The sequence below is a fragment of the Penicillium manginii genome (assembly GCF_028828005.1).
Source record: "Penicillium manginii strain IBT 31320 chromosome Unknown utg000003l:1.0-959480.0:1.0-959601.0, whole genome shotgun sequence".
Classification (NCBI taxonomy): Eukaryota; Fungi; Ascomycota; class Eurotiomycetes; order Eurotiales; family Aspergillaceae; genus Penicillium; species Penicillium manginii.
Genome location: NW_026643104.1, coordinates 154,390 through 180,388, shown reverse-complemented (window position 1 = coordinate 180,388; position 25,999 = coordinate 154,390). Strand labels below are relative to the sequence as shown.

Sequence of the window (25,999 nt, the reverse complement as noted above, 5' to 3'; positions counted from 1 at the left end):
GTTCTGCATTTTGATATCTGGGTCTGGATAGTGGCCGTGAGTGATTGGCCGATCGCCATTCCCGATCTGAGGATCTCATCTATCATATCTATACAGACCTTCCTAAGGTTGCCCTACCTCCTACCCTACTACCTACATTATCGCCTCTTTCTTCTTCCTCTCTTCTTCTTCTTCTACTACACTCATCACTACTCACCACTAGCACTACCACTATCCCTACCACTATCACTACCACTACCTATACACCACTGCTATATCACTATACTCACGCAGTGAGTATAGATATCCGATATACTGGTAGGCGTACTGCAAAATACGCAGACTGCGCTCTCCGGAAGAAGATAATCCGATTCCGAACAAGCGATCAGGCCGAACCCGCTCTTTCCCTTCTCACTTTGGTCCCCTTGAGATCCACTTCCCTTTCGACTTCAACTTCCAACTTTACCCCCCCCCAATCTTTGGTCTTCTGTATGTAAACCTTTCCCTGTTCTACTACTTGGTGTGTGACTTCACTATCGCCTTTGCACCTCTTCTCTTTCTTTCCGCCTCCCCCATCCCCACCCTACCCCCCCCCCACCCCTCCTCTACCAGCCACCTCCAGCCTGTGCGCTTTTTCCCGCCTCCTTGGTACTGCCGTTATCATCGATCGCGCCTTTCTTCCCTTCTCTTGGCCCTTTGGAGCCTCTCACCCAGTGATATCTTGATCGCTTATACTTTTTCTTCACAGTTGTATTCGTCCCAGTTTGTCGATTGCGCCCAATAATTATCCATTCGAGACTCTCTTATCACATCATCGCGTGGCGTGTCTCCATCCGGAAAGGACCTCCCCGAGTCGCCGCACTTCTTCATCGCATTCCACCATCAGTGATATAAATCAACCATCTCTGACTAGCGCCCCCGAATAACCGCACGCGTATCATCGTCACGGACTCTCGGTCGGCTCTGATACCATCCAAACCAGACTCGAAGCGCTCACCGCTTCGGTCTTCGTCTTGTCTCCCTCCATCCTTTCCCCCCTCCCCCGTTCCCACGCGTTGCACGTCCCACCCCCGCGCCTAGGCTTTATCGCCTGAGTCGGTGGACGCGCGCCTGGAACTAATTATCCCTCTCGATTTGAATTCGCATCCGACAGTAAATAGGCAAGGGCGGCCGCAGTCCCCCCCGATCGCCACCATGAACCAGATGAATGCCGGTGGGATGAATCCCGGGGTCGGAGGCCCCGTCGGTGGTATCCCCATGATGAGCAACGGCTCCACTGCCCCTCGTAACGATCAAAACATGAACAACAACTCCGATGGGAGTCTCAACAACTTGAACACATATATCTACGATTACTTTTTGAAACGCGGTTACCACGACTGTGCACGCGCTCTTCTCCGCGAAGAATCAATGAAGGTCAACACGGCGGAGCCCGGTACCAAGACGAGTCCCGGAAGTCGCCAGAACGATATGAACGGTATCGACGGCGACATGATGACCGACGGCAAGGATGGCGAGAAGATCAAAATTCCCGATGATCTGCCCCGTGCTATGCTTCCCAACGAAAGTACACAAACAGCCTTCCTGCTGGACTGGTGGGGTCTCTTCTGGGAGTTCTTCCAGGCTCAGCGCAAGAGAGGAAATAACCACAACGTCCAGACATATCTCTCACACAATCAGGTTCGTCCTAATACAATTGCTTGGGAAGCCCGTCTCGCCCTGGTAATCGAACTGACTTGCTCAATAGACGCTTATGCGTGTCCGTGAGCAGCAACAGAATCAACTTATGCGGCAACAGCCGATGATGCCTGGCCAGATGCCGCTTAACATGCGTCGCAATGGCATGCACCCGGTACCTGCCAACCTTCAAAAGACGGTGTTGCAAAATACCACTGGCCTGTACGTCCAGTACAAAGATGCTGTTCACCCCCTCCCATTTCAAGGGAACGTGAAGTGATACTGACACATCGATTCTATACACAGCTCGCAGCAGCAATTGGCCCAGCAGTTCCACAAGAACCAGCAGTTGCAGATCATGCAGCAGATGCAACGTGACCAGCCCGACATGGACATGAACGGCAATCGGCCGCAGTCCCCAGCATCTGCGGACAACGCTCCATCCCCATCGAAACGCCCGCGCCTCGAAGGAGGCCCCGTCAACGGACAACAGCTCGCACCTAACGGACGTGGTCAGGGACAAGGGATGCAAGGACAGCCTAACCCCCAGGCTCAGGCTATGATGATGCAAAACGGAATGAACAGGGGCATGAACCCGGCGCAATTCCAGCAGTTCCAGCAAGGACAGGCTGCGCAACAAAAATCTATGCAGGTATATGCTCAAAACTTGGCCCTTCATCACTCTCGCTCAGCATTGTCTCCTCAGGGTCTTCCGAACGGTGGTATGATGAATCCCGGCGTCATGCCGAATCAAACGGATCTTGTGACGATGCCGGATGGCAATGGAGGAATGTTCACGGTGGGTCCCGATTACTATCAAAACGGTCAAATGCCGCCTCGAGCCAATATGCAACAACAAAACGGCCAGCAAGGCGGTCACGGCAACCATGCTCTCCAGGATTATCAAATGCAACTCATGCTGCTTGAACAGCAGAATAAGCGGCGTTTGCAAATGGCTCGTGCCGAGCAGGACAGCATGGCCCGTGATGGTCAACCAATGCCCGGTCAGGGACAGCTGCCACCGGGCACTTCCCCACAGGGCAGTCGCACAGGTGCCTCGCCAAACCCCAGTGAACAAATGAAGCGGGGTACACCTAAGATGCCCCAGAGTGGTCTTCCTGGTTCCCCTAGCGCCGGCGATATGGGCCAGAACCGTGGATCTCCGGGATCTATGAATCTAAACGGCGGCCCAATGCCACCCGAGATGGCTGCTCAGTTCTTCCAAGGCAACCCCAACATGCGTCCCCCAAGCTCTAACCCACAATTCACTGGTCCCCAGATGGGTCAGCCCATTCCTGCCGGTGTCGGCCGCATGCCCAGTGGGCAGTGGCAGCAGCCCGGTCAGCCAATGCCGCCGCAGCACTCACCGGCATCTCAGCCCCAAGCAGGCACTCCCCAAGAACGGAATGCGATGCCGCCTCCTCAGGCCCCCCCCTACTGGTCCTGCAGGTCGCACCCATCCCCAATCTCCCCAGACGGGGGCAAACGCTCCCCCCACCCCTCAGCAGGGCAATAAGCCAGCTCCCGGCAAAGGCAAGAAAGAAGGCGCCAAGGAGAACACCCGCAAGCGACCCAAGAAGGGCGCTGCTGCCGCTGCCAATGCCGCCAATGCTCAAGCTACCGAAGCTGGAGAGACGGCACAGACTCCTACTCCATCCACCCCTGTCACTCCACAACATCCTAATTCCTTCAACAAGGCCGGTGTCAACGGAGGTGCCAACGCGCAATCCCAGCCCACCTCGGCCCCAGCTCCCCCAACTATGGTCCAGCCTACCATGGATCCCAACCCGCAACCTTACAATGATCTCTCAATGCCTGATGTAAGCCTCGTGAGAACCCCGAAATCCTCGTGTTTGTTTTGGAACCCCCCCTAACAATTCCCGCTCTTCTAGAATGCCTTCAATCTTGACTTTGGCCCTCTGGATACCCCTGATCTCCTGGAGAGCTTCGACTTCGACACCTTCCTCAACACCGATGCTGGTGATGGGACTGGCTTTGGCTTCGATCCAAATATGCCTCTGATGGACACCGTCGATGCCGCGGGTCCAGACCTGGGATGATTAAAAAGTCTTGACGGTTCTCTTCAGGTGTTTAACCCTCTCCGATATACCCTTGTTTTTGTATATTTGATCGATTTAGTGCGTTGCGGTCTTGTCTTGTTTTTGCCTCTCCTTTTTCTTTTCCCTTTTGCCACCGGATACGATACTCTCACCCCTGGCCTGGTCATTCTTCTTTTTCCCACAACCATTTTCTTACACTTGGACTATTCGTGTGCGCATGCTGTGAGATTGGCGTTGGTGTCTTTGTCTTCCTAGTTATGTGGTTGCATCTTCCTCTTCCCCCTCCCTCCTTTTCCATTGATCTACTCTGTTCAAGGATCGTTGTTGCTTATGCGATGCGATCCTGGGATCTGACCGGAGACGGATACTTTGATTCTGTATTCGAGATTAGTTGCACTGTGACCTACGAGCTTCGATTCGCTTCTCTTCTTTCTTTCTATTACTACTACTTATTACTCGACTCGTGTGATTAACTTAATTCCCCCCGCCCATTGCCATTTGCTTCTTTCGATATGGACCTGAGTTTATCTTGGTTTCCAGTCCAGTGTTGATGCTCGATCCAGTATACTAGCGGTGAAAATTGCTGCTCTTTCTCTTCACCATTCTTTTTTTTCCTTTCTCTTTTTGATACGCTTCCAGTTTGTTTGGAACTGTATATCCTTCTTTTGGCTTCTTTTCTTTTCTTCTTCTTAAACACCCAACCTTTCTCCCCCTCTTTGTGACACTTTTCTTTTCTATCCCTACTTTTGTCTTGCAAGGCTGAACATTTGAAATGCTGGGCATTTGTGCAACTAATTCGGGCCTGGAATCTATTTCTTTTTTCTCTTCCTCCTATCTTCTCTTCTACTTCTCATTTCCTCTCTTTTCTCTTTTCCTTGACGAACTTCATAAATGGCCTCGAAGTACCGTAGCGAGGGGAACAAAACAAACTACTTTTCGCCCGGATGGAGGATTCCAAGTTGAGGTTATACAGGCCTGGCCGGGACGACGGGAATATGACGAACGTCAAACGACAACTATCCCGTGATGAGGGTTGCGAACGAAACGAGATGAGCATGAGCTGTTGGCATACTTGAATGTTTTCTGGTTTTTTTTTTTTGGATTGAGTTTCCAATCGAATGCGTTGCACTTGATGACTACAGTAGCCCTAGAAGTGTGTCGGTTGAAGACATGCAAGCCCATCGACCGAGGCGCCTGTCTCTATGAGCTCCGCAATCTGGAATGACCTTGGAGTACCGATGGGACTCCGCAGACCCACTTGGGGAAATAGCTTCCTTGTATTACTATTTGGTTATGGAAATGTTTATCTCCGGAGCCGATAAAGTTAAGTTCACCACTCCCGATACTACTTTCGGTATCGATTGGCTTAGCTTCGCTTCAAGTTTTTATCCGCGCACCGCAGTTGAATCCATGTTTAGACTTGAAGACGGTTTATATGTTTTCAGCAGGCCATTCATAAACTCTTTGTTTCCGAGTACGGAATAAGGTATGTGCACGCCGTGGTTGGTGATTGGACTGAGTAACCAAGCGGAAGAAAGCAAATCGCTACACTGTACAAGGGGGTGGTCTGCCCAGGTGGTCAGGTTGATTTGACAGGTGCCCGAATCTAAATCCGAAGCTGACATTTCCAAAAATGAAACTGGATTCATGCTCTTGGCAATTTAGAAAAGGAGTGATCTCAACTCAACCTAACCCAGCCCAGTCCAGCCCTACGAAAAAAAAAAAAGAACACACACAACTACCATCTCGCGGCGCGGCAAACACAGTTAGATTCAAACTACAGTTCTGGCAGACTGGCACCGAGTAGCTATCAAGGTAGTGCATTCGGGGGTCTAATGCCAGCTTTCGACCAATGTTGCATCCCAGCATGTTGTGCAACACCGTCGATAATCCGCGTGGGTTGCCAAGATACCCGTAGTTAGAGACAATTATCCCTCAGTGAGCATATTACTAGTATCTCACCATCGCTAGATCAGATCCCGCTTACCTTACTTACCCTGAAACTTGAACGGGCCAGGGTGCCAGGTGGAAAACAAGGGCTTGCTAACTTTTTGGCGGACTCATCTGCCTCTTGGCTGTTGTTACACCACGCCGTGATGTGCATTTCTAGCCCTTTTTGCCTCCTTGGGGGGATTATTTTCTCTCCGGTGGGGTCATGAAGCAGGGCAGGGCAGGGCAGGGCAGGGCAGTGCTGTGCTGTGCTGTGCTGCGTCTACTAATTCCAGTAATAAAAAACGATCCATCCATCTGCTTCTGAAATTTTATCTAATCGGAGGTGGAACTCCCCATCATCACCCAATGCTATTCAAATCAAACTGGGTCCTGATGATTCTACTATATTACCCTTCCACTCACGATGACCGATCTCACTGAAGACCTAGGAACAACGCTTTGGGCCGTGAATACCGTCTTCGCCGTCGTAGCAACAGCCACGGTCTTCGGCCGATTCGCCGCTCGAAAAGTTCGCCGAATGTCCTTCGGCGCAGACGACTGGATTATATGTATTGCCCTGCTTCTAAATTGGGCAATGTACGCCCTCGCTGCGAGAGGTGCGTATACCCGTCTATTTCCATTCAAGTTCCCACTTGCATCAATGCCACTGTTTGCTCGCGTCGCTTCAAGGTTCAAGTTTATCTCGGAATCATTTCTCCCCCTCAACTACTACCAGTACTACTAGTAAACTAATCCCCCACTCCTCCACCAGCGCAAATCCACGGAATGGGAAAACACATCTCAACCCTAACCCCATCCCAAATAAAAACCTTCACGAAAAACCTCTACTTCATGCAAATAGCCTACATCCCCGCCCCACCCGCCATAAAACTCTCCCTCCTCTGCCTATACCGCCGAATCTTCAAATACACCCAATCCCGCTTCCTGTGGCTGATCTACGCCATGATGGCGATTATAACGACCTGGTGCACGGCCAACCTGTTCCTGGTGATATTCTTCTGCGTGCCGATTTCCGCGCTCTGGACGGGGAAAGGGAAGTGTCTTGATTTGGATCCGTATAGTTATGCTGTTATTAATATTGTTACGACGCTGGTTGTTTGGGCTATGCCCATTCCGAAGGTTTGGAGGTTGAATCTTCCGCGGGGTCAGAAGGTGGCTGTTTCGTTGGTTTTTATGTTGGGGCTCTTGTATGTTTGATTATGTTATGTTTGTGTGGGGAACTTGAATGACTCGGAATGACTCTACTGACGGATGGGTATGATATAGTGATTGTTCGACGGCTATTGGGCGCATTATTATTATGCCAGATGAAGGTGAGCCGGATAAGACTTGGTATTATGCCAAACCTTGCATGATGCACATTATTGAGGTTTCGACGGGGATTGTGTGTACTTGTCTTCCTGTGATGAGGGTTTCTATTAAGGAGGCTTTGGGGGGGGAGGTGTTGCGTTTGTTTTGGTGGGAGGACGGGTAAGAAGGGAACGCTGGATGATAACGATAGATATCAAGGAGAACAGGATCGGCATTCGACGGCGAAGAAGAAAATACGCGGAGAGGCGAGTGGGGATGTGGATGCGGATGCAGATGTGGATTTGTGGAGGCTTGGTCCGGTGGATGGTTGTCGGACTGAGATCACGCGGTGTCCGAGTTTGGGAGAAAGGAATCGATGGTCTGGGGATGAGAGGAGGTCGAGGCAGATTCTTGTTACGAAGGAGATTGATGTTGAGTTGAAGGCGGTTGAGCGGGCTGTGAGGAGGGATTTGGCTGGTTCTGGAGATTGATAGGATTGGGGCAGTTTGTGAGAATTACGAAGTATTGCATATCTGTTATTGAGGTGTAAGAGTCTTGGGGGATACTTGATCTTTCCCAAGGGTTGAAGGTGATCAGATATCACTTTCCTCGTGACAAGAGTACGTCATGTTGATTTTGATACTCGTCCCTTCCGTTTTTAGTAGATACCCTTTCCTCTCCTCTCCTCTCCTCTCCTCCCTCCTCTTCCGTCTTCCCACTTCCCACTTCTCGCCTTCTCTTCTCATTCTTCATCGCCTCCCATCAAATTACACTCGATCTCCATAATACCAAACATGCGTTTATCAAACTCCGACACGGATATCGAAGCGTGCTTCACTTGCAGCATACTTTTGGCCGAACTTGAACGTATCGGAGTCTCGATAAAGACGAACCACGAGACCGTCTGGGCATCGATCACCTCGCTTCAAACCCATATCGACGCCCTTATTCAGCAGAAGCCAGCGCAGTCCGATGTGTTTCAGGTACAAGGCAGCAAATCCAAAGCATCCCCCGAACTTGTCGCTCAAGATCTACCTCGACAAGCAAAGCCCCCGAGGCCATCGCTTCCGCATCCCGAGAGATTCACTGGCAACAAAAGTCTCGGTGCATGGGACGCTGCCATAAGAGGCAAACTTGCAGTCGATGGTCAAGCCATCGGCAGTGCCAAAGCCCAGTTCTACTATGTCTATCTCCATCTTGATAACTACTACCAGACACTTGTCCTCCCTCAGGTCACACTCGCCTTAGCCTCTGGCGTTTACGATTACAAGGTCATTCTCAGTCATCTTGTCTCTGTGATACGCCCACCCGAGGATCAAGAAAAGAACTATTTCCGCAATCTCGGGATAGACTCGGAGTCAATTTAAACGTTCAGTTGACTGGCAAAGGCCATGGCAGCCGATAGCGGTCAAGGGGGTCGAAATTATGAGATACTAGACCGGCACTGCTGTCTCCTATGTCTCTGTTTGAGCTCCCTCTCTATGATTCTAGTAGTATGCTCTAATTACACTAATTCTGCTACTTGAACAAGATCGCTTAAATTCTTGTAGCGGTATGGTTGTAATGTTCCTAAGCTTGTATACTACTAGTTCATTACCCTTGCCTACACGTACCCACTAGGTACTAACCAGTAGTTAGTTACAGTAGCTACCCAGGTATTGCCTAATTGCTTCATCGTGTATCAAAAGTAGTACTTAGTAGCCATCACCCGTAAGGCTCATGCAAAAGGTAAGACCAAGATTCTGCCCGTCAAGAATACTTTCTTCCCCCCTGGCCGCTATCTAATGTCATACTCATTGGGCTGGGTGTCAAAATGTATTATCTTGATTTCGATACTAATTGTGTTGATTCGTATGTGCCTCAGGTCACGATCCACTGAGCCTCGTCTGTCGCAGGCAGGCAGCCTTCACCTTGAGCACGTTTCAGGCCCAACATCTGTCGGGTGTGACACTCCTGTTTTGGCTCCGGAATGATCTTCACGCCTTTTGCGCAGCATGCGATTTCTGGCTTGAATCTCATTCGGAAAATTTTATGCGGACACTAGGCTATTTCTCATTTATTTCCAGCCGAGTGATGATTTACCTTATTGGCATCGGACAAGATTGGAAATTATGAAGGTCCGGTCATCCGCCTGCGTTTGGGATCCTTCGAATCTGAAAAATGGCAGATTCGGGAATCTGTGTCTCCGGTATTTTCTGAATGCAAAAGGAGGAAGGAATCCAGGTAGTTCGAAGAAGCCCCCCAGTGAATGCTGATGGGCGCCCTTGAGGGAGGAGTTCAGGGTCGGTACTTGACTTCGTCGAATTCCCATGAGGAAACTCCACGACTCCAAAAGCCAGTCCAATTTGGCCAAAGAAATTATGCGAAAATCGGATTGAGACCGGTCAGATTCGGCGCTGCGATGTAAGGGTACGCAGTTATGTGACCTGGAAATGGCGAAGGTAGTAGAAACGTAGATTCTTGTCGATGGGTTGTGCCATTGAAATATGAGTCTGCTCATACTCCGTGGCTTCTGGATGTGCGATGTACTTATGGGTAGTAAGCCGCTTTTGTTTCTTTTGCGCTGGCTCTCCGGTATGAGCTACGTTGATAGTAGTATGTGAGCCAGTCAATGAAGATGTCCTGGACATGATGCCCACCAAGAACGTGGACAACGCCTTGCAGCAACCTGACATGCGTTTGTCTGGGTCGCAAGTGGCTGAGCATTTGTATTTTGATTGTCGTATATGGGCTTGCCCAACATAAGGTCTCCAATGAGAGTCCAGAAGCTCAAGGCACGCACAATGTCTCCTTTTTATGCTGTGGTCTTCGGTATACCAAGTGATAACCTCTGATGTGTGGTCAAGGTACATTCGAGGTTGTAGCTTCGCCGAGTCAACTCAAGATAGATTTCCCTGAGGTCGAAACGAAATCGGTGGGGCGGGAGGCTATTGTTTGAGCCAGCGCCAAGTATCCTGAGTCGTCCGGCCTGAAGTTGGAGATTAGCCTGAGCTTCATGTAGGTCTTTCGTAGACCCGGAGTCAACTTACTTTCGATCAAGCATCAAAGTGGCCACCTCAATTCGGGTCGAGTGAGACCACCGGGGTAACTTCCCGACGGAAGACTCAAGTAATGGGGTTGAAACTCCCTCCAGCCTGGAGAGGGAGATTAGTCTCTAGAAGTCTTGCGTAGAGACGTATTTCACTCACCTCAAATCAGGCACGAACGAGGGACTCAATACCCAGGGGCTCAAACCACCATTGTGAAATCCATCCGATTAACCCAAAATCTTGGAGTGATGCAGAAGAATCTTCTCCGATCACTTTAGACTTCGAAAATTTTGAGATCGAAGCTGAGTAAAGGTTTAAACTAGCTGGCTTGTATTTGAAGCAGATTGAATTGTACTCACTGCTCTTGGTGATGCTGATCTGCTCTTAAAGCAATCTGATTGGTGATCCAAGACATTCAAGTCCAGTAACAGTAAGGCTGGTCAAGTTTTGAGAATGTTCAGGTAGGATGAAAATGAACATGCGATTAAATACCAGACAGCGTTCAAAAGTGGATCGACGAAAGTAACAAGCTTGGGGGGAGAGGGGGAAGAGGAAGCAGGAAATAAATATGAGTGAATGGTGCATGTGTTGATGCCAACCTATCAAGGCAACAAGGCAACAATGGTACCCAACCACATACAGGTTTATTGGTATCGCGAATACAAAACAAGCAGATATGATCTTGACTGGAATAAGAAATAATGTCACATTCATATTATGGCTTTTATCTTTCCCATCTTCCACCTGGTCCATGAAGCCACCAAAAGGGTGCAAAAGCAGGCACAGTTTACAAAAGATCGTTTTGTGGCGGCGAAAATAGTCACATCCTTGGTAAAGGATGCTTTGTAGTAATTTAAATAGAGCAAGCAATGGAGCGAACAATGGAGGAATCAATGGAGGAAGTAATTGCTCTAGAGGTACAGTATTTCCGGAAACCGGTGTCACCCCCGGCACTCTTTCATTGTTCCCCAGACCCTAAATGCCAAAATACACTAGATCTTATTAATCAATGAACAAAAATAGTAATTTTCCGGTTTTCACAAATACATTTAAGTTACATACTATCCGGTTTTGTATGTACGTCAGATATTGGTATTGCTGGAACCTTCCGAGCAGTCACCTTAGGCGGCATACTGAGATGCCTTACACCTAAGGCTGACACACTCCCATAAATAGGCTTCTCAGTAGTATCTACTACTTGAGGGGATAGCTTACACTGTTTTCGATAATGATGACATCTACCGACCTCGTCAGCCCAATCTACGATACCCGACTCCCTCGTATGCCTGTACACCTGGCCGTGAATGGCCGCCATCTGTTATATGCTCGTCACTCTCTCCTTTGTCTTGTTACTTTATTATGCTTTACACGTTTCTTGATAATTAGACTGTAATATATATTGTAATACGTAAACTTCTAAGAAATAAAGCATGGGGAATGGCTGCATTACTGAACAGCTACTGGCATTTCCTGGACATTAGGCTGTACAGAAGATTCTTAGCTACAAATGACAAACAGAATAGTTTATAGCCGGAATCCCCCTATACAGATGTACTTTCCCTACAGCCTATGCCGTAAAAAGGGACATACTGAGCGCACGGACTAAGTTAAAACAGCTTTAAAAGTACCAAGACCCTAAGAAAGTAGCTAGCAGCCCGAACAAGATCGCAGAGAATATTACTACCGGTTTTAACAAAGTGTTTGGAACCAGAGCTTTCATTTCCCGTGATAGTAAAGATGAGGAGTCTTTCGATAGCTTCATCTCAGATTGGTTACTGTTTCCCCCGAGAGTCTCATGAGAATGTTGATTGAGGAAGCAAATCAGTTGCTGTGGTACTGGTCCAGTGAGTTGAGACTCCTTATCAGGCAGGCCAGGCACCTCAAAGACTTCGTGCTTCTGATCTGGATTTAGTCTGTGATGAAAAGGGTGCTTGGGTACACAGGAAGAACAGATATCCATATTCGCGCAGATTCTGCATACAGAACGAGGCCCAGTGATAGGCCTATCACAGAAATTGCAGATAGCCTTGTACATATCAGTGACAGAAGAGTTATTTCGAGAAAGACGAATCTGAAAGAGATAGCGTGCGTTGGTCGTGTTATTGAGAAATAGGAAATACCGAGCTAACTGTTGCAAAATTAACCATGTATGGTTCGGGCTGAGCTCAGGAAGATTATCGGAGAGGTGGAAGATAGATTGTGGAACAATTGATTCTTGATTTTCATGCGGTGTCAATAAGAGCTGAGGACAATATTCACGTATTTTGCGCATCAAAGTCTCTTGCCCGATGGCCCAGTCCATAGCATGTTTGCCATAGCCGTCTGGAAGAGAAGGGTCGGCACCAAGATAAAGAAGTTTTATAGCGAAGTGGATATGGCCAAAGTAAATAGCTAGGTGGAGAGGGGTTTGCAGGAACTTATTGCGCTTGTTGATAGCTGAAGCAAGTTGCGGGAATTGAGAGAGAGCATGGGCGATATTTCTTGAAGCTGCAATGTGAAGAGGAGTTTGATCGAGCTCATCTGTAAGGGCAATATCTGCACCCGCATGAAGAAGAATTTCAATAGCATCAGCGTGGCCCGAATAGATAGCCGCCAGGAGAGGTGATCCGTATTCACCACCCTGGGCATTGACATCTGCCTGAGCGTCGAGCAGCATTCTGACTGTCTCAGCACTTCCTCTCCATGCAGCAGCTTGTAGGGCGTTGCCATATTCACCACCCTGGGCATTGATATCTGCCTGAGCATCAAGCAGTATCTTGACTGTCTTGGCACTTCCGTTCCATGCAGCAGCCTGTAGGGCGTTGCCATATTCACCACCCTGGGCATTGACATTTGCCTGAGCATCAAGCAGTATTTTGACCGTCTCAGCACTTCCATCATATGCTGCTGCAGCGGCCTGTAGGGCATTTCCATATTCACCACCCTGGGCATTGACATCCGCCTGAGCGTCGAGCAGTATCTTGACTGTCTCAGCACTTCCTCTCCACGCAGCAGCGGCCTGTAGAGCATTGCCGTATTTACCACCCTGGGCATTGACATCTGCCTGAGAATCGAGCAGTATCTTGACTTTCTCAGCACTTCCATTATATGATGCAGCAGCGGCCTGTAGAGCATTGCTGTATTGACCACCCTGGGCATTGACATCTGCCTGAGAATCGAGCAGTATCTTGACTGTCTCAGCACTTCCTCTCCATGCAGCAGCCTGTAGGGCGTTGCCGTATTCACCACCCTGGGCATTGACATCTGCCTGAGCGTCGAGCAGTATCTTAACTGTCTCAGCATTTCCGTTCCATGCAGCAGCCTGTAGGGCATTGCCGTATTGACCACCCTGGGCATTGACATCTGCCTGAGCGTTGAGCAGTATCTTGACTTTCTCAGCACTTCCATTATATGATGCAGCAGCGGCCTGTAGAGCATTGCCGTATTGACCACCCTGGGCATTGACATCTGCCTGAGAGTCGAGCAGTATCTTGACTATCTCAGCACTTCCTCTCCATGCAGCAGCGGCCTGTAGAGCATTGCCGTATTTACCACCCTGGGCATTGACATCTGCCTGAGCGTCGAGCAGTATCTTGACTGTCTCAGTATTTCCTCTCAATGTAGCAGCCTGTAGGGCGTTGCCGTATTGACCACCCTGGGCATTGACATCTGCCTGAGCGTCGAGCAGTATCTTGACTGTCTCAGCACTTCCATAAAATGTAGCAGCCTGTAGGGCATTGCCATATTCACCACCCTGTGCATTGATATCTGCCTGAGCGTCGAGCAGTATTTTGACTGTCTCAGCACTTCCTCTTGATGCAGCGGCCTGTAGGGCATTGCCGTAATAGCTACCCTGGGCATTGACATCTGCCTGAGCATCAAGCAGTATCTTGACTGTCTCAGCACTTCCTCTCCATGCAGCAGCCTGTAGGGCGTTGCCGTATTCACCACCCTGGGCATTGACATCTGCCTGAGCGTCGAGTAGTATCTTGACTGTCTCAGCACTTCCTCTCCATGCAGCAGCCTGTAGGGCGTTGCCGTATTCACCACCCTGGGCATTGACATCTGCCTGAGCGTCGAGTAGTATCTTGACTGTCTCAGCACTTTCTCTTGATGCAGCGGCCTGTAGGGCATTGCCGTATTGACCACCCTGGGCATTGACATCTGCCTGAGCGTCGAGCAGTATCTTGACTTTCTCAGCACTTCCATTATATGATGCAGCAGCGGCCTGTAGAGCATTGCCGTATTTACCACCCTGGGCATTGACATCTGCCTGAGCGTCGAGCAGTATCTTGACTGTCTCAGTATTTCCTCTCCATGTAGCAGCCTGTAGGGCGTTGCCATATTCACCACCCTGGGCATTGACATCTGCCTGAGCGTCGAGCAGTATCTTGACTGTCTCAGCACTTCCTCTCCATGCAGCAGCCTGTAGGGCGTTGCCGTATTCACCACCCTGGGCATTGACTTCTGCCTGAGCATCAAGCAGTATTTTGACTGTCTCAGCATTTCCGTTCCATGCAGCAGCCTGTAGGGCATTGCCGTATCGGCCACCCTGGGCATTGACATTCGCTCCAACCCCGAGCAACATCTCTATAATTGTATTATGACCTTCCAATGAAGCCTTTTGTAGAGCGCCCCCACCTTCTGTCTCAATCTCCACACCCTCATCTAAAAGCCATCCCACAAACCCCAAATGTCCACATCTGGCTGCCTCCATTAAAGGAGTCGCTCCAATGTTGTTTTTCGCTTCTCGGTTTGCTCCTCTTTCCTGCAGTATTTTGCCGGCTATCGTGTGCCCTGCTTGAGCAGCGAAGTGTAACGCTGTATTTCCAACTTCGTCTTTCCTCTCTATGTCCTCCTCATCCGACAATACAGATATTATCATATCGACTAGATTGGCAGCGGCAGCCATATGTAAAATGTTTGTGCCTCTGGGTGGACATGCTTTGTGATAAGCATCAAGGTGTTGATAGAATTCAACCCAGTAACTGATCATTCGGTGTAAAATGTCTATTTCATTGTGCAGCAAGGCACCTCGAGCGTCGGCGGCTTTTTCTGCATGAACAAAGAGATTGATAGTCGTATAGTTCAAAAATGGGTGATCACAGATAAGCTTCTCTTTTGATACCTGAAATTTACTCATTTGTTTGTTTGAACAGATCATGGCAAGATATACTAGACACGATCGGTAGAGAGTTGCCTGAGACTGAGAAAGAATCTTGTTTTGATCCTCAGACCCTATGCTCGCGCTGATGCCATAGTATAAAAGGACCAGTCCTTTTGCCCGCAAGAAATCATTGACCGACTGGTGAACCACCTGTACAGTCTCCTCGTCATTCCCACTTGAGACTACTTCTGCCATTCCACCAGAAAGAGCCTTGACTCTCTGCTTCATGCGTTTATTGCTTTCGACAAAGCCGTGGAGCTTCTCCCATTTGATTCCAGATGGCGTTATTGGAGCAGTCTTCGCTGCTAAGGCGTATCGAATTTCCGTTAGAGTCAGGGGTCGCTCGGCCAGGCACACCCATTGAAAGAATAGGAATGACTGGTCTCGATTGCTAGCCGCGATCACGTTGCTCAGAATATATACGTAGACGTTTTCTAGATCGGCTGGGACATCGCTCAACCAATCACGGATGTCGCTGATTGACTCCCCTTCGCTGAATTTTCGCTTGACAAGAGGTATCATAAGATGCGCCCATTGGAACACACCCTTGGCATGCTGGGTTAATTCCTCCGCCAGTACCTCTTTTATCTCTTGACTAGAGATATCTCCCAGCTCCGTCTCAAGAAGCATATCTTTGATATATGTAGCAATATCATCTTGATTGTGGTCTTCAACATGTATCGCTACTGTCTGGGCACTTTCCACAATAGGATAATGTCGACATGAGATGCAGACTTGAAGGGTTAGCTTCTTTTTGTCAGCACGGTCAACAAGACGGTGGAAATATGCTGCAAGCTTTTGGGCGGACTCAGCCCCTGCCTCATCTAGAGCATCCACAAAGATAATCACATGCTGATCGTTGGCTGATGCTAGGATAGCAGTTGCCAATAACTCTTCAAGTATTATTTGCGGCCATTCCCATTTGCGTTCTCCCCCAAACTGCCTACATCGTTGCTCATAGATCTCGCGCACCCGAGGGCGTATAGTCGAGTCACGGTCAAAAATCTGGTTCAATAACGATCTGAACATTCCTAGCGGTGTACGTTGCATCTCCGTACCCCGGGCGGTAAAGAAAAAATCGAGTCGAGTAATACCATGAATGCCGTCCTGTGATTCTTTGAGTCTATCATGCAAGAATACCATCAAGGTAGATTTACCCGCACCCGGTTTGCCTTTAATCCAGAGTAGACCACAGGGCTGATTCTTCCAGGACCGATACTCGTCCAACTCTAAAATCCATTGGCAGGTATTCATGTGACATAGCTCGATATTGTCCCTCCGAGCTAGCATCTGTGGGAATGCTAGTGACCTGAGCAGCTCTGTATTTGTGGTAAGTCAGATTGTCTTTAACTGGTACAGGGCGGAGCGAACCTTTGTCTGTCCTCTGTACTAGATCTTCCGGCTGGTCTGGGCCAAAAAGTGTTAGTCACCTTATTACGGCTTTCCAAGGACTCTGACACACCGGATGAAATGTTGATTGTCCCGATTGTCCCATAGTTATTTCCAAGTTGGAGACCCTTGTTCGCACTACCAAAAGATGTCAGGCTCATGCTGAATATTCAGTGCCTTGAATGGGGCTGCTCTCAACCGAGCGAAAGTTCCACCTCCTGAAAGTCAAGGTTGTCTTTTGCCCCGCTCTCAGGTGACCGCCGGGCGCTAAACCTTGCTGGGAGCCATGGTTCGTTGCACCGCTCAGTGTGGGGATTGGGGAAGTGAACGTGAGGACTTAAGCTGCAACTTCTCGCCTTACAGGTAATAAACAATTTCCCCGATAGTCCGGTAATTTACGTTACGTTCCAAAAACAAATGAGGCTGATATAGCTTGTCCGAAAGTAACACAGTGTATCTTGGCATTTAGGGTCTGGGGAACAATGAGTGTGGGGGGTGACACCGATTTCCGGAAATACTGTAAAACTGCTTACACTCAAGTTGGAGGCCAGTATAAGTAATACTAGTAGTGTCACTTCTTGCACTTACTCCACTGATAAAACAAAATCCTCTCGCCCACATAAGCAGTCGCGATATATCTGGTACATAATTTAATAATTAATTCAACAGGTGATCCAAGTTTTCAATGATAGAATGTAACTATAACTCTTTTAGCTTCCTATTGGTCAAAAAGTGCTCCTGTGATACACTGGAGCTGGGGGTGAAGGTAGGAGGCCCCGGAATCCATCGACGCCTGCCAGTCTAAAGCCAAGTCACAAATACTACTAGTAGTACCACTGCCACACAGTGAAGACTCTGTATCAAGGCACCAGAAAGACACCGCAGATCAGACTCCAACGTCTGGGAGCAGGGCAATGACAGCCTCAGCAAGACCCAAGAGCAATGGTGTATCTTCCAATGCCAGAAGATGGAGTTGGCCTCGCAGCCTCTAAGTACACCAACATGTGCTTTGTTTCGTTCCTAGAACAAAAAGGGAAAAAGCTCAAAGAGCTTCTACCTACCAAGACAGCCCTGAATCATGGTCCCCAGAATAGAGATAGGACAGAGTTTGCTCGCCTGCGACTCTTTCCAGCGCTCCAAATGAGCGCTGGACGTGTTGTCATCTGTGCCTGACTCTACATCCCGCAGAGTGGCTCGACCAACGGTCAGTATTATATTTATTTCTCCCATGCTGTGTTGATAACTAAACAACACCCTAGAATTATGCCCGCCAACACCAACAACAATCGCCGCTGACACAGTGACGATATCTCAACCTTGTCTCTGGTCTGGAAGAGCCAATCTGGAATATCGAAAAAGCTGATAGCCTGATAAACGATGGAAAGTATTGGCTTCGGGCACTCTCTCTACCGAATATGCACCTTGTTATCCATTTCAAAGCACGAGCTGATAAATATGCTATTCCATGGAATTTTAGAGTGCTCGCAGGTGGGGATAAGCATCGGAAACAACCAGTTGCCAGCCTGTTGAATGTATATACTGTCATGCGCACGAGTAGGCCGATCGAACTCATCGTCGACGACGACGACGGTCTGCGCCAAATGAGGTCAGCATCTTCACGCAGAACCAAACCAGCCCTACACCTGACTGAAGATGAGGCGACTTTTATTCGACGGAATAAGGAGTATGAAGTCATCCGGAGTGAGATCCCAGAGGCTGTCATATCATACGCCCCGAGTATGCACCGTCTATTCGTCGTCGCGTCGGAGCTATAAGCACTACACAATGTGAGGGAAGTGGTGGCTGCAAACAGCGAGGCTATTCGGAAACAGACGCTAGTCAAGGACCTATCGGACGCACTCGGCCAACGATGGAAAGCGAAGAAGAAGCATTAAGCGGAGACAGTCTCGAGGGACTTTCTGAGACCCAAACGGCCCTGAATATGACGATGATTAGAAAAGTAGAACGCTAGGCTATGTGAAGGTATTTAGATATTCAGGACATCGTATTAACAAGTACTAAAAGGACTAACTGTGTATTGCGCTACAGAATTATGTCTCTGATAACGAAGCTGCAAAAAGGACGCCACCTGCAGAATCTGTCAGCATCATATTCGACCCCCCCGACCCCCTCCCCTCACCGATAACCATGTCCTCAAGTTCCTGGCTAAGAGCTCAGAGCGCGATGAGGCTGTCATCGAATTTTTAGCATCCCTCGATGACACCCAAAATGTTATCAAAATAGAGCCATCGAGGAAGCCCTAAATATCAAGTGTTCTATGATACCTTTGATCACTGGAGGACGAATGAGTGAGACGGGAGAACGCGGTCCGTCGTGAGGGGTTGATCGCAGAATTTGAGGCACCGGGTTTAAATCTATCAACTTTTGATCGGGGTTGCTTTGGGAAAAAATCTGCTCGAATGGATGGTACCAACCCGACGAGGAGTGTCGCCGTGCTAAACTCACGTTATTCCAAGATATGCAATGTGAGCTTGTTGCCTTCCGAGAATGGTAATTTTCGTTCTTTGGCTTGTTCACCAATTGTGGAACATGCAAGAGTGAGCATGCTTTCTCTGATCATCCCCCGATTATGTCTCACAAAAGACAGGGTTCAACCTACATTCTATCGACAATTTGCCGCCATTGAGCTAGCAGAGCCATCAGAGGTTATAATTATAAATACAGCAGACCGTACGCACGCCGAGGAGTATGCAGGCTTGGTGGAACGCGAGCGGACCGACAGACCCTGGCCATCTGGATCCGACAACGTTCAAATGGTGGACTACAATAAGGCGAAGCAGAATCCGGCCAAGCGACATATCTGACAACGCTCAATATCTTTCGACATTTTTTTCACAAGATATGGCTCCTTCCCCTCTTTACTGCCAATTGACAAGGCCAAGCGGCACTTGACAACCCTGGAGGACTTGAACAAAATTTGACTTCACAATTTTCTCGCCGGCCCACCTGGAAAGGTGGATTAGTGGAGGGATCCCACGATTCGGAATTCTTCGATAGGCCACGGTGAAGATGCAACGCTTCGTCGAAAATAATTCGAATGCAGGGACATGTATCAACCATCGGATGGCGAGGATGAGGCAGATTAACTCGACTTATGGCTTCATCGGCCAGTTCGAGACGTGGTGCGCCAGTTATTATGACTCTAGGGCCTTGGTTACTTATCAACACAGCACGAGGGTTAAAGATAGCCATGCGGCGGGGTGTAATTTCAAGCATAGCTTGCAAGTTTTCCAGTAGTCGGTCTGAAGGCATGGAAGTAGTCTGATTCGTGGAAGGCCACGGCGGTCTTCCATGGCATCGAAGGGTTTATGGTGAAGGGCCTTTTCAATAGGCAGAAGCTTTGAGAGATTCATGTCACGGCTCTCTAGAAATTAGAGGAAGCAAGCATAAGCATACTTGCAGGTCAAGGCAAATCCGACTCCATCCTCTGGTGCTGGAGGATTTGTGAGAACGGCCTCTACTACTTCAGGTGGAAGGTATGGCTTCATGTTGAGATACTAGACAAAGAGACAGGTGAGAAAGGGAGATATTGGGGTATGGGAAAAGAAGAGAGAGAGGTTGAATGGTGGTCTCCAGAAAGGTGGATCGTCTTGAAGATGTTTGGATGTTTTGTATCGTAGTGAATGTTGGCAGCCACCGTCGCCTGGGGCCTGAGCCCTAAGGCCTCAGAAATCTTGTTATTATATATTTGATTGATTACCGGTTGGGTTACTTATTAGATATTCTATTGAATACATCTCGGTCTCCTCCACTGGCAGTATAATTTTATTATTACCTAGTGGTGGAAGTGTCTCGAAAAGTAATATTTATACTAGTAGATATGAGGCTCGGAGCAAAGCCGATCTTGAGCAATAAGACACAACCATGGTGTATTTGACCAGAGAGTCTCTCCCGGGATTTTGACAATATCCACAAACCTGCAGGTTGGAATCTATAAAGAGTACAGTCCATTTGGCGGATGGGGACACTCTGTATTCAAGTCTCTTGCCTAGCCCTCGCTTGAATCTTATTTTTTTTTTTTATACAGACTCTCAATACAATACCGTCGTTTATTGACTGAGCTGATAAACTTAGTATTTACAACACATCACATTGATCCTAAATATCACGTTGCGTGCTCTGACATACTTTTTTGTGATCGCCCAAAATCTATGTAAATCACTAATATGACTGCTTAAATCTACTTCCAAGGTTCTGCAGGGTCATGTTTGAGTTAATAGTTTATTTAAATAATCCAATAAATGAATTTCTACGGAAATATGCAACCTGCCCCGAGTATAAAAACTGCCTGCCACATGGGATGGTGGAGTCGCCACTACAGACACCTAAGTGATACTCTTCTACATAAAGTGAAATAATTCTAGAAAATGGAAAGAGAAATAAATGTGTCTCGTAATCGTACAGGCATATTTAAACCCTCCTGGAGATACCCAGGGTGTTCTCTCGTACTTGAAGAACATCACGGGTGGCCAATGCTTATCTGGCCGTATCGACCGAATTGACCCGCATAAATCCACGGGGACACTTTTCCCTCCGCCATCCCCGTCCGCCACGCCTTACAACGCCCACAATCGGCGCTCGAGTTCTGTAACCTAACAGACCTCACTGGCCCGTCCATGCCCCTCGGTGGCCACCCTTTTCGGTGATGCGCTCGCGATGTTGGAGCTTACAGATGTTCAACCCCCGTCGCACGTGGATGATGGTGGTCTGGGCCTTCCTGCTGTCGCTATGGCTCACGTCGGCGCAGGGTATGCGAGACTACCAAATTAAAGAGCTTAGGTGAGTTGGATTGCTGATTCTTCTGCTGCTACGGCCGTGCCCTTGCTAATTATCCCGTGAATCGCGCAGACAAGAAACAGAACATATGTTCTACCATGGTTTCGAGAACTACCTTGATCACGCCTTTCCCGAAGACGAATTGCGCCCGTTGACCTGCGGCCCCTTGACCCGTGACGAAAAGAACAATGAACACAACGATGTCCTTGGAAATTACTCCTTGACGCTCATCGACAGCTTATCGACGTTGGCAATCCTGTCGTCAAGTCCGGAGAGTGGCGATCGCGCCCTGTCGCATTTCCAGGGCGGTGTGAAGGAGTTTGTGAGGCTCTATGGTGATGGATCGGAGGGCCCTGCTGGCCAGGGTGAGAGAGCTAGAGGTTTTGATATCGACAGTAAAGTGCAGGTATTTGAGAGTGTGATTCGAGGGCTCGGTATGATCCTATTTCGACCGTTGTTTGAAAGCTTAGCTGACACTCTCCAGGCGGACTCTTAAGTTCACATCTATTCGCTGTCGGTGAACTACCCATCACAGGATATAATCCGCCAGAACAGGACATCGAATATGCCAGCGCCTGGGACAAAAGCGGATTCTCCAAGCAAGACCATGGTATTCTGTGGGAGGATGGATTCGTCTACGACGGGCAGTTACTTCGATTGGCGGTTGATCTAGCGCATCGTCTGCTCCCTGCTTTTTATACAGAAACCGGCCTCCCTTACCCTCGAGTGAATCTGCGACACGGCATTCCGTTCTACGAGAACTCTCCTCTGAATGCCAACTCCAAGAAAAAGGAGAAGGACAAAAAGCGGAAGTACACGTACATGAACTCTGCTGAAATCACGGAGACATGTAGTGCCGGCGCTGGCAGTCTCACCTTGGAATTCACGGTTCTGAGTAGATTGACTGGCGATGGCCGGTATGAGGAATTGGCCAAAAGAGCATTCTGGGCAGTTTGGGCTCGTCGAAGTGAGATTGGACTCGTCGGATTTGGGATCGATGCAGAATCGGGGAAATGGGTTGGACCCTATTCGGGAGTAAGTTGATATATTGAAGGCTTTTTAACGTTCACAGATCAAGGCTGACTTATCATGACAGATTGGTGCTGGGATTGATAGCTTCTTTGAATATGCAGTCAAATCACACGTTCTCCTTTCCGAGGGAGAGCGCCCACCTTTTGACAATTCCAGCCCTTGGAGTCTGCTGGATGATCATTACCTCCCTTTGACAGAATACCAACACTCTGCAGACGCCTTTCTTCAGGTTTGGGAAGATTCCCATACCTCGATCAATCGTCATTTGTACCGTGGGGAGGGGTACCAGCACCCTCATCTAGTCGTTGGAGATGTCTCCACCGGCGCGACGCGGGCCTTTTGGATCGACAGCTTGAGTGCATACTATCCTGGTCTGCTTGCCTTGGACGGCAAGGTAGACGAAGCAATTCAAATCCATCTCCTCACCACTGCTGTCTGGACGCGCTTCTCGGCTCTTCCCGAGCGGTGGAATGTGGCCACAGGTGACATTGACGGTGGTCTCGCCTGGTATGGAGGTCGACCTGAATTCATTGAATCGACCTACTACATCTACCGGTCTACACAAGACCCCTGGTACCTGCATGTTGGAGAAATGGTTCTTCGCGACATTAAGAGGCGCTGTTGGACCCAATGCGGATGGGCAGGTCTCCGAAATGTCCAAACTGGCGAGATGATCGATCGCATGGAGAGCTTCTTCTTGGGTGAAACGGCCAAGTACATGTTTCTCCTTTTCACCCCTGATCACCCATTAAACAAGATCGATGCGCCATGGGTTTTCAACACTGAAGGCCACCCCTTAATCATTCCGAAGAAAACATCTACCCCGAGGCAGTCCTCCCGCCAGACGCAACAATGGTCTTCTGAAAATCCCCCTCAGGATACCTGTCAAGCAATCACCTCGCCTATCTTCGGTGGTGTGTCTTTTACAGCCTCTCGGCCAGACATATTCCATGCTGCGAGTCTGGCACGCCTGCACCTTCGACCTCATCGTGGAGCATCCGAGGGTCCTATCCTAGGGAAATCGTCCGAGCACCAGAGTGTGTCTGTTTCCGATTTATCGTCACCAACAAACTATACCTTCTACCCTTGGACGCTCCCCCCGCAACTCGTTCCATTCGACGCAGTCAGTGCACCAATGGCCGTCCGTCCCACATTGGACATCTCATTCCCATCCCTTCCCGGTGGAGTCAACTTGGGCCCTGGGGCGCTGGAACGGGTGCGAGACGGTATCCTAGTCAAAACAATCGGAGGACTCCGCTTGAGCATGGTGCAGGACGTCTCTCTTGGCCACGGGAACGAAGATGGATACCGGGTGCAAGTGATCAACAATGTGCCATTAGGAAAGGATGAGAAGGTATACATCTCTCGCCAGGTCACCTTTGATGTCGTTGATCCCTATGATCCAAACTTCACCCGGGTCCGCGACACAGCCATGCTAGACCTCGTCATTGACGTTCTGCCAGACACCTCTCGCCAGCGCAATGCTTCAACTACTCCAGGAGATGAACCACCTGCAGCAGAGCATTCATCAAGCGAAGAAGCTTCCGAGCTCAACCTCGGCCGTCACAAGCCCGCCCCCGCCGTCATCGACGACGAAAGCCCAGTCGACTCCCCCGAGTCCACAATGAGAAGCATGCTCTCCAACTTCGTCAACTCAGTCTCGGCCCTCCTCCGCGATGACTCCTCCCCCGAAGAAGACGACCCATCCACACCCCTCCGCCTCATTCTCCCCGCCACCCTCCCCACCGGCATCGGCGCCGCACCCCTCCCAGACGTCGAAGACGCAATCACAACCTCCCTCTTCAGCAAACCCTCCAAAGACCACCTGACCTGGTCAACAATCTACTTCGCCAACGAACTCTGCGACGACCGCATCCTCCGCTCCATCGCCCAAACCCACGAAGTCCTTGTCCTCAAACGCGGCGGCTGCACCTTCTCGCAAAAACTGCGCAACATAGCCGCATTCCGGCCCGCACGCACAGCACTAAAACTAGTCATCGTCGTCTCCTCAGACGAATCCGACTTCGAATCCGGTTCGCCCAGCTCTCCGCAAGAAAATATCGAAAGGGGCTCTGCGCCGCTGGCAGCCCTGCGCGCCGAGTCTTCTCTCATCAGACCCCATCTGGACGAGAGCCAGGTTTCAGCCAGCGGCATTCCGCGCAATCACCTCGTCAGCTTGGTCATGGTTGGCGGCGGCGATGAGACGTATGCGCTTTTGCAGTCTTCGACGGGTATTGGGATTAAGAGGAGGTATACCATGCGCTCGCAGGGTGTTCCTATCACAAATCTGCACATAATTTGATTTTTTTTTGGTTCTCTTTCTTTGCTTGGCTGTTTATTCTGATACATGTATACCCTGAGATCTTATAAATGGACTGGACTGAACTTGACTGCTTCCTTTTTTTTGGAATCTGTTTCTCTATCCCATTTCCCGTATATTGGTTATTCGAGTCAGTGCCCAGGTGTGGTGTGTACATACTTCTCAATTCATTGCGAGTTATCTATAAATACCTACCTAGGTAGGTATACTACATCATACTCTTAGTCAAGAGAGTCGGAGCAAATCTACAAGTACCCTATACAACTCTACTCTCCTCTAGATTACACTGTAAGACATTCCCCGCTCCAGGGAAGCATCGAAGAAATTCATTGAATCATAGAATCTTTTTTTTCTATAAGATCACACCACACCGGACAAATCTACTCCAGAGCAATGCACTCGATCTCAACAGGAACACCCTTGGGCAACTGCTTAACAGCAACACAGCTGCGAGCAGGCTTGTGAGTAAAGAACTTCTCATAGGTAGCGTTCATTTCAGCGAAGTTGGCCATATCGGTAAGGAAGACCTGCGAAGATTAGCAATTGTGTAGCGGAGCGGAGCAGTAGAGCAGGGGCAGGCAGAGGCAGGGTAGACACATACATTGACCTTGACGATCTTGCCAACGCTGGATCCGGCGGCGGTCACAATGGCCTGGATGTTGTTGCAGCAGGCTTGGGTCAGAGTGCCGATGTTGCCCTCGACGAGGTTGCCCGAGGCGTCGGCGGGGATTTGGCCGGAGACGTAGATTGTGCCGTTGGCGCGGATGGCCTGGGACTGTTGTGGGAGGGTTAGCTTGTGCGGTGCAGACATTGGGTGTGCTTTGGGGCGGAAGGAAGCTAGCTCCTTGCTTGGGCTTTGGAGGGTTTGCGGGAAGGTGGGGAGGGGTGTTTGGTTCAATTCTTTGGGGGACGTACGTAAGGGCCGGCAGCTGGAGAGTCAATTGTTAGCTTGGGTTCTTCTGGGTTGGTTGGCTGGCTGGCTGGCTGGCACAGTTCCAGCTGGAGATGTGACTCACGAGGGCAGGCATCCTGGGCAGTGACGGCGGTGAAGTTGGCAGACATGATGGGGGATATTCTTGAGAATGGGATGAATTGAGGACGGGAGGATAGATGAAGAGTTGATTTGAAAGGGAGACGAGAGAAGAGACGAGAACGATGCATGTTGGTGGAAGGCGGAGAATAAGAAGGCGGGGCGGTTAGTGGGGGGGGATTCTGCTTTCCCAGCTGTTTCTAATGGTTTCCCTCGGGGAATGAGGGAATGCGGGAAAAGGATGCTTGTTTGGGGTAAGTTTTACGTTTACATTGGTTTGCTTATTGATTTGCTTGG

General features: G+C 49.3%; 8 protein-coding genes across 8 annotated transcripts; 6 read left to right on the top strand and 2 right to left on the bottom strand.

The window, feature by feature from the left end:
• Positions 1-1,173: 1,173 nt before the first annotated feature.
• On the top strand, positions 1,174-3,716 carry somA (putative cAMP-dependent protein kinase pathway protein (Som1); the record flags this gene model as incomplete). The annotated part of the gene is made up of 5 exons (XM_057100072.1): positions 1,174-1,659; positions 1,727-1,878; positions 1,963-2,996; positions 3,106-3,476; positions 3,549-3,716. 5 exons carry the CDS (start codon positions 1,174-1,176, stop codon positions 3,714-3,716), a joined length of 2,211 nt encoding a protein of 736 aa, XP_056962760.1.
• A 2,356-nt stretch (positions 3,717-6,072) lies between these two features.
• N7533_003421 (uncharacterized protein) lies at positions 6,073-7,143 on the top strand (the record flags this gene model as incomplete). The annotated part of the gene is made up of 3 exons (XM_057100071.1): positions 6,073-6,265; positions 6,421-6,856; positions 6,936-7,143. 3 exons carry the CDS (start codon positions 6,073-6,075, stop codon positions 7,141-7,143), a joined length of 837 nt encoding a protein of 278 aa, XP_056962759.1.
• A 610-nt stretch (positions 7,144-7,753) lies between these two features.
• N7533_003420 (uncharacterized protein) lies at positions 7,754-8,258 on the top strand (the record flags this gene model as incomplete). Its single annotated transcript, XM_057100070.1, has 2 exons — positions 7,754-8,120; positions 8,242-8,258. 2 exons carry the CDS (start codon positions 7,754-7,756, stop codon positions 8,256-8,258), a joined length of 384 nt encoding a protein of 127 aa, XP_056962758.1.
• Positions 8,259-11,896: 3,638 nt separating this feature from the next.
• Positions 11,897-16,684, bottom strand: N7533_003419 (uncharacterized protein; the record flags this gene model as incomplete). The annotated part of the gene is made up of 4 exons (XM_057100069.1): positions 11,897-11,991; positions 12,248-16,453; positions 16,506-16,541; positions 16,597-16,684. 4 exons carry the CDS (start codon positions 16,682-16,684, stop codon positions 11,897-11,899), a joined length of 4,425 nt encoding a protein of 1,474 aa, XP_056962757.1.
• Positions 16,685-17,938: 1,254 nt separating this feature from the next.
• N7533_003418 (uncharacterized protein) lies at positions 17,939-18,418 on the top strand (the record flags this gene model as incomplete). Its single annotated transcript, XM_057100068.1, has 2 exons — positions 17,939-18,260; positions 18,321-18,418. 2 exons carry the CDS (start codon positions 17,939-17,941, stop codon positions 18,416-18,418), a joined length of 420 nt encoding a protein of 139 aa, XP_056962756.1.
• A 584-nt stretch (positions 18,419-19,002) lies between these two features.
• Positions 19,003-19,348, top strand: N7533_003417 (uncharacterized protein; the record flags this gene model as incomplete). The annotated part of the gene is made up of 2 exons (XM_057100067.1): positions 19,003-19,034; positions 19,132-19,348. 2 exons carry the CDS (start codon positions 19,003-19,005, stop codon positions 19,346-19,348), a joined length of 249 nt encoding a protein of 82 aa, XP_056962755.1.
• A 1,624-nt stretch (positions 19,349-20,972) lies between these two features.
• On the top strand, positions 20,973-24,654 carry N7533_003416 (glycoside hydrolase family 47 protein; the record flags this gene model as incomplete). The annotated part of the gene is given in 5 exon segments (XM_057100066.1): positions 20,973-21,131; positions 21,144-21,292; positions 21,393-21,754; positions 21,805-22,355; positions 22,417-24,654. Coding segments are annotated over 5 exon segments (3,459 nt in total), but the record flags the coding sequence as incomplete, so codon positions are not given.
• A 398-nt stretch (positions 24,655-25,052) lies between these two features.
• On the bottom strand, positions 25,053-25,734 carry N7533_003415 (Endoribonuclease L-PSP/chorismate mutase-like protein; the record flags this gene model as incomplete). Its single annotated transcript, XM_057100065.1, has 3 exons — positions 25,053-25,199; positions 25,274-25,447; positions 25,588-25,734. The coding sequence occupies 3 exons, from the start codon at positions 25,732-25,734 to the stop codon at positions 25,053-25,055; spliced, it is 468 nt and encodes a 155-aa protein (XP_056962753.1).
• Positions 25,735-25,999: the final 265 nt, after the last annotated feature.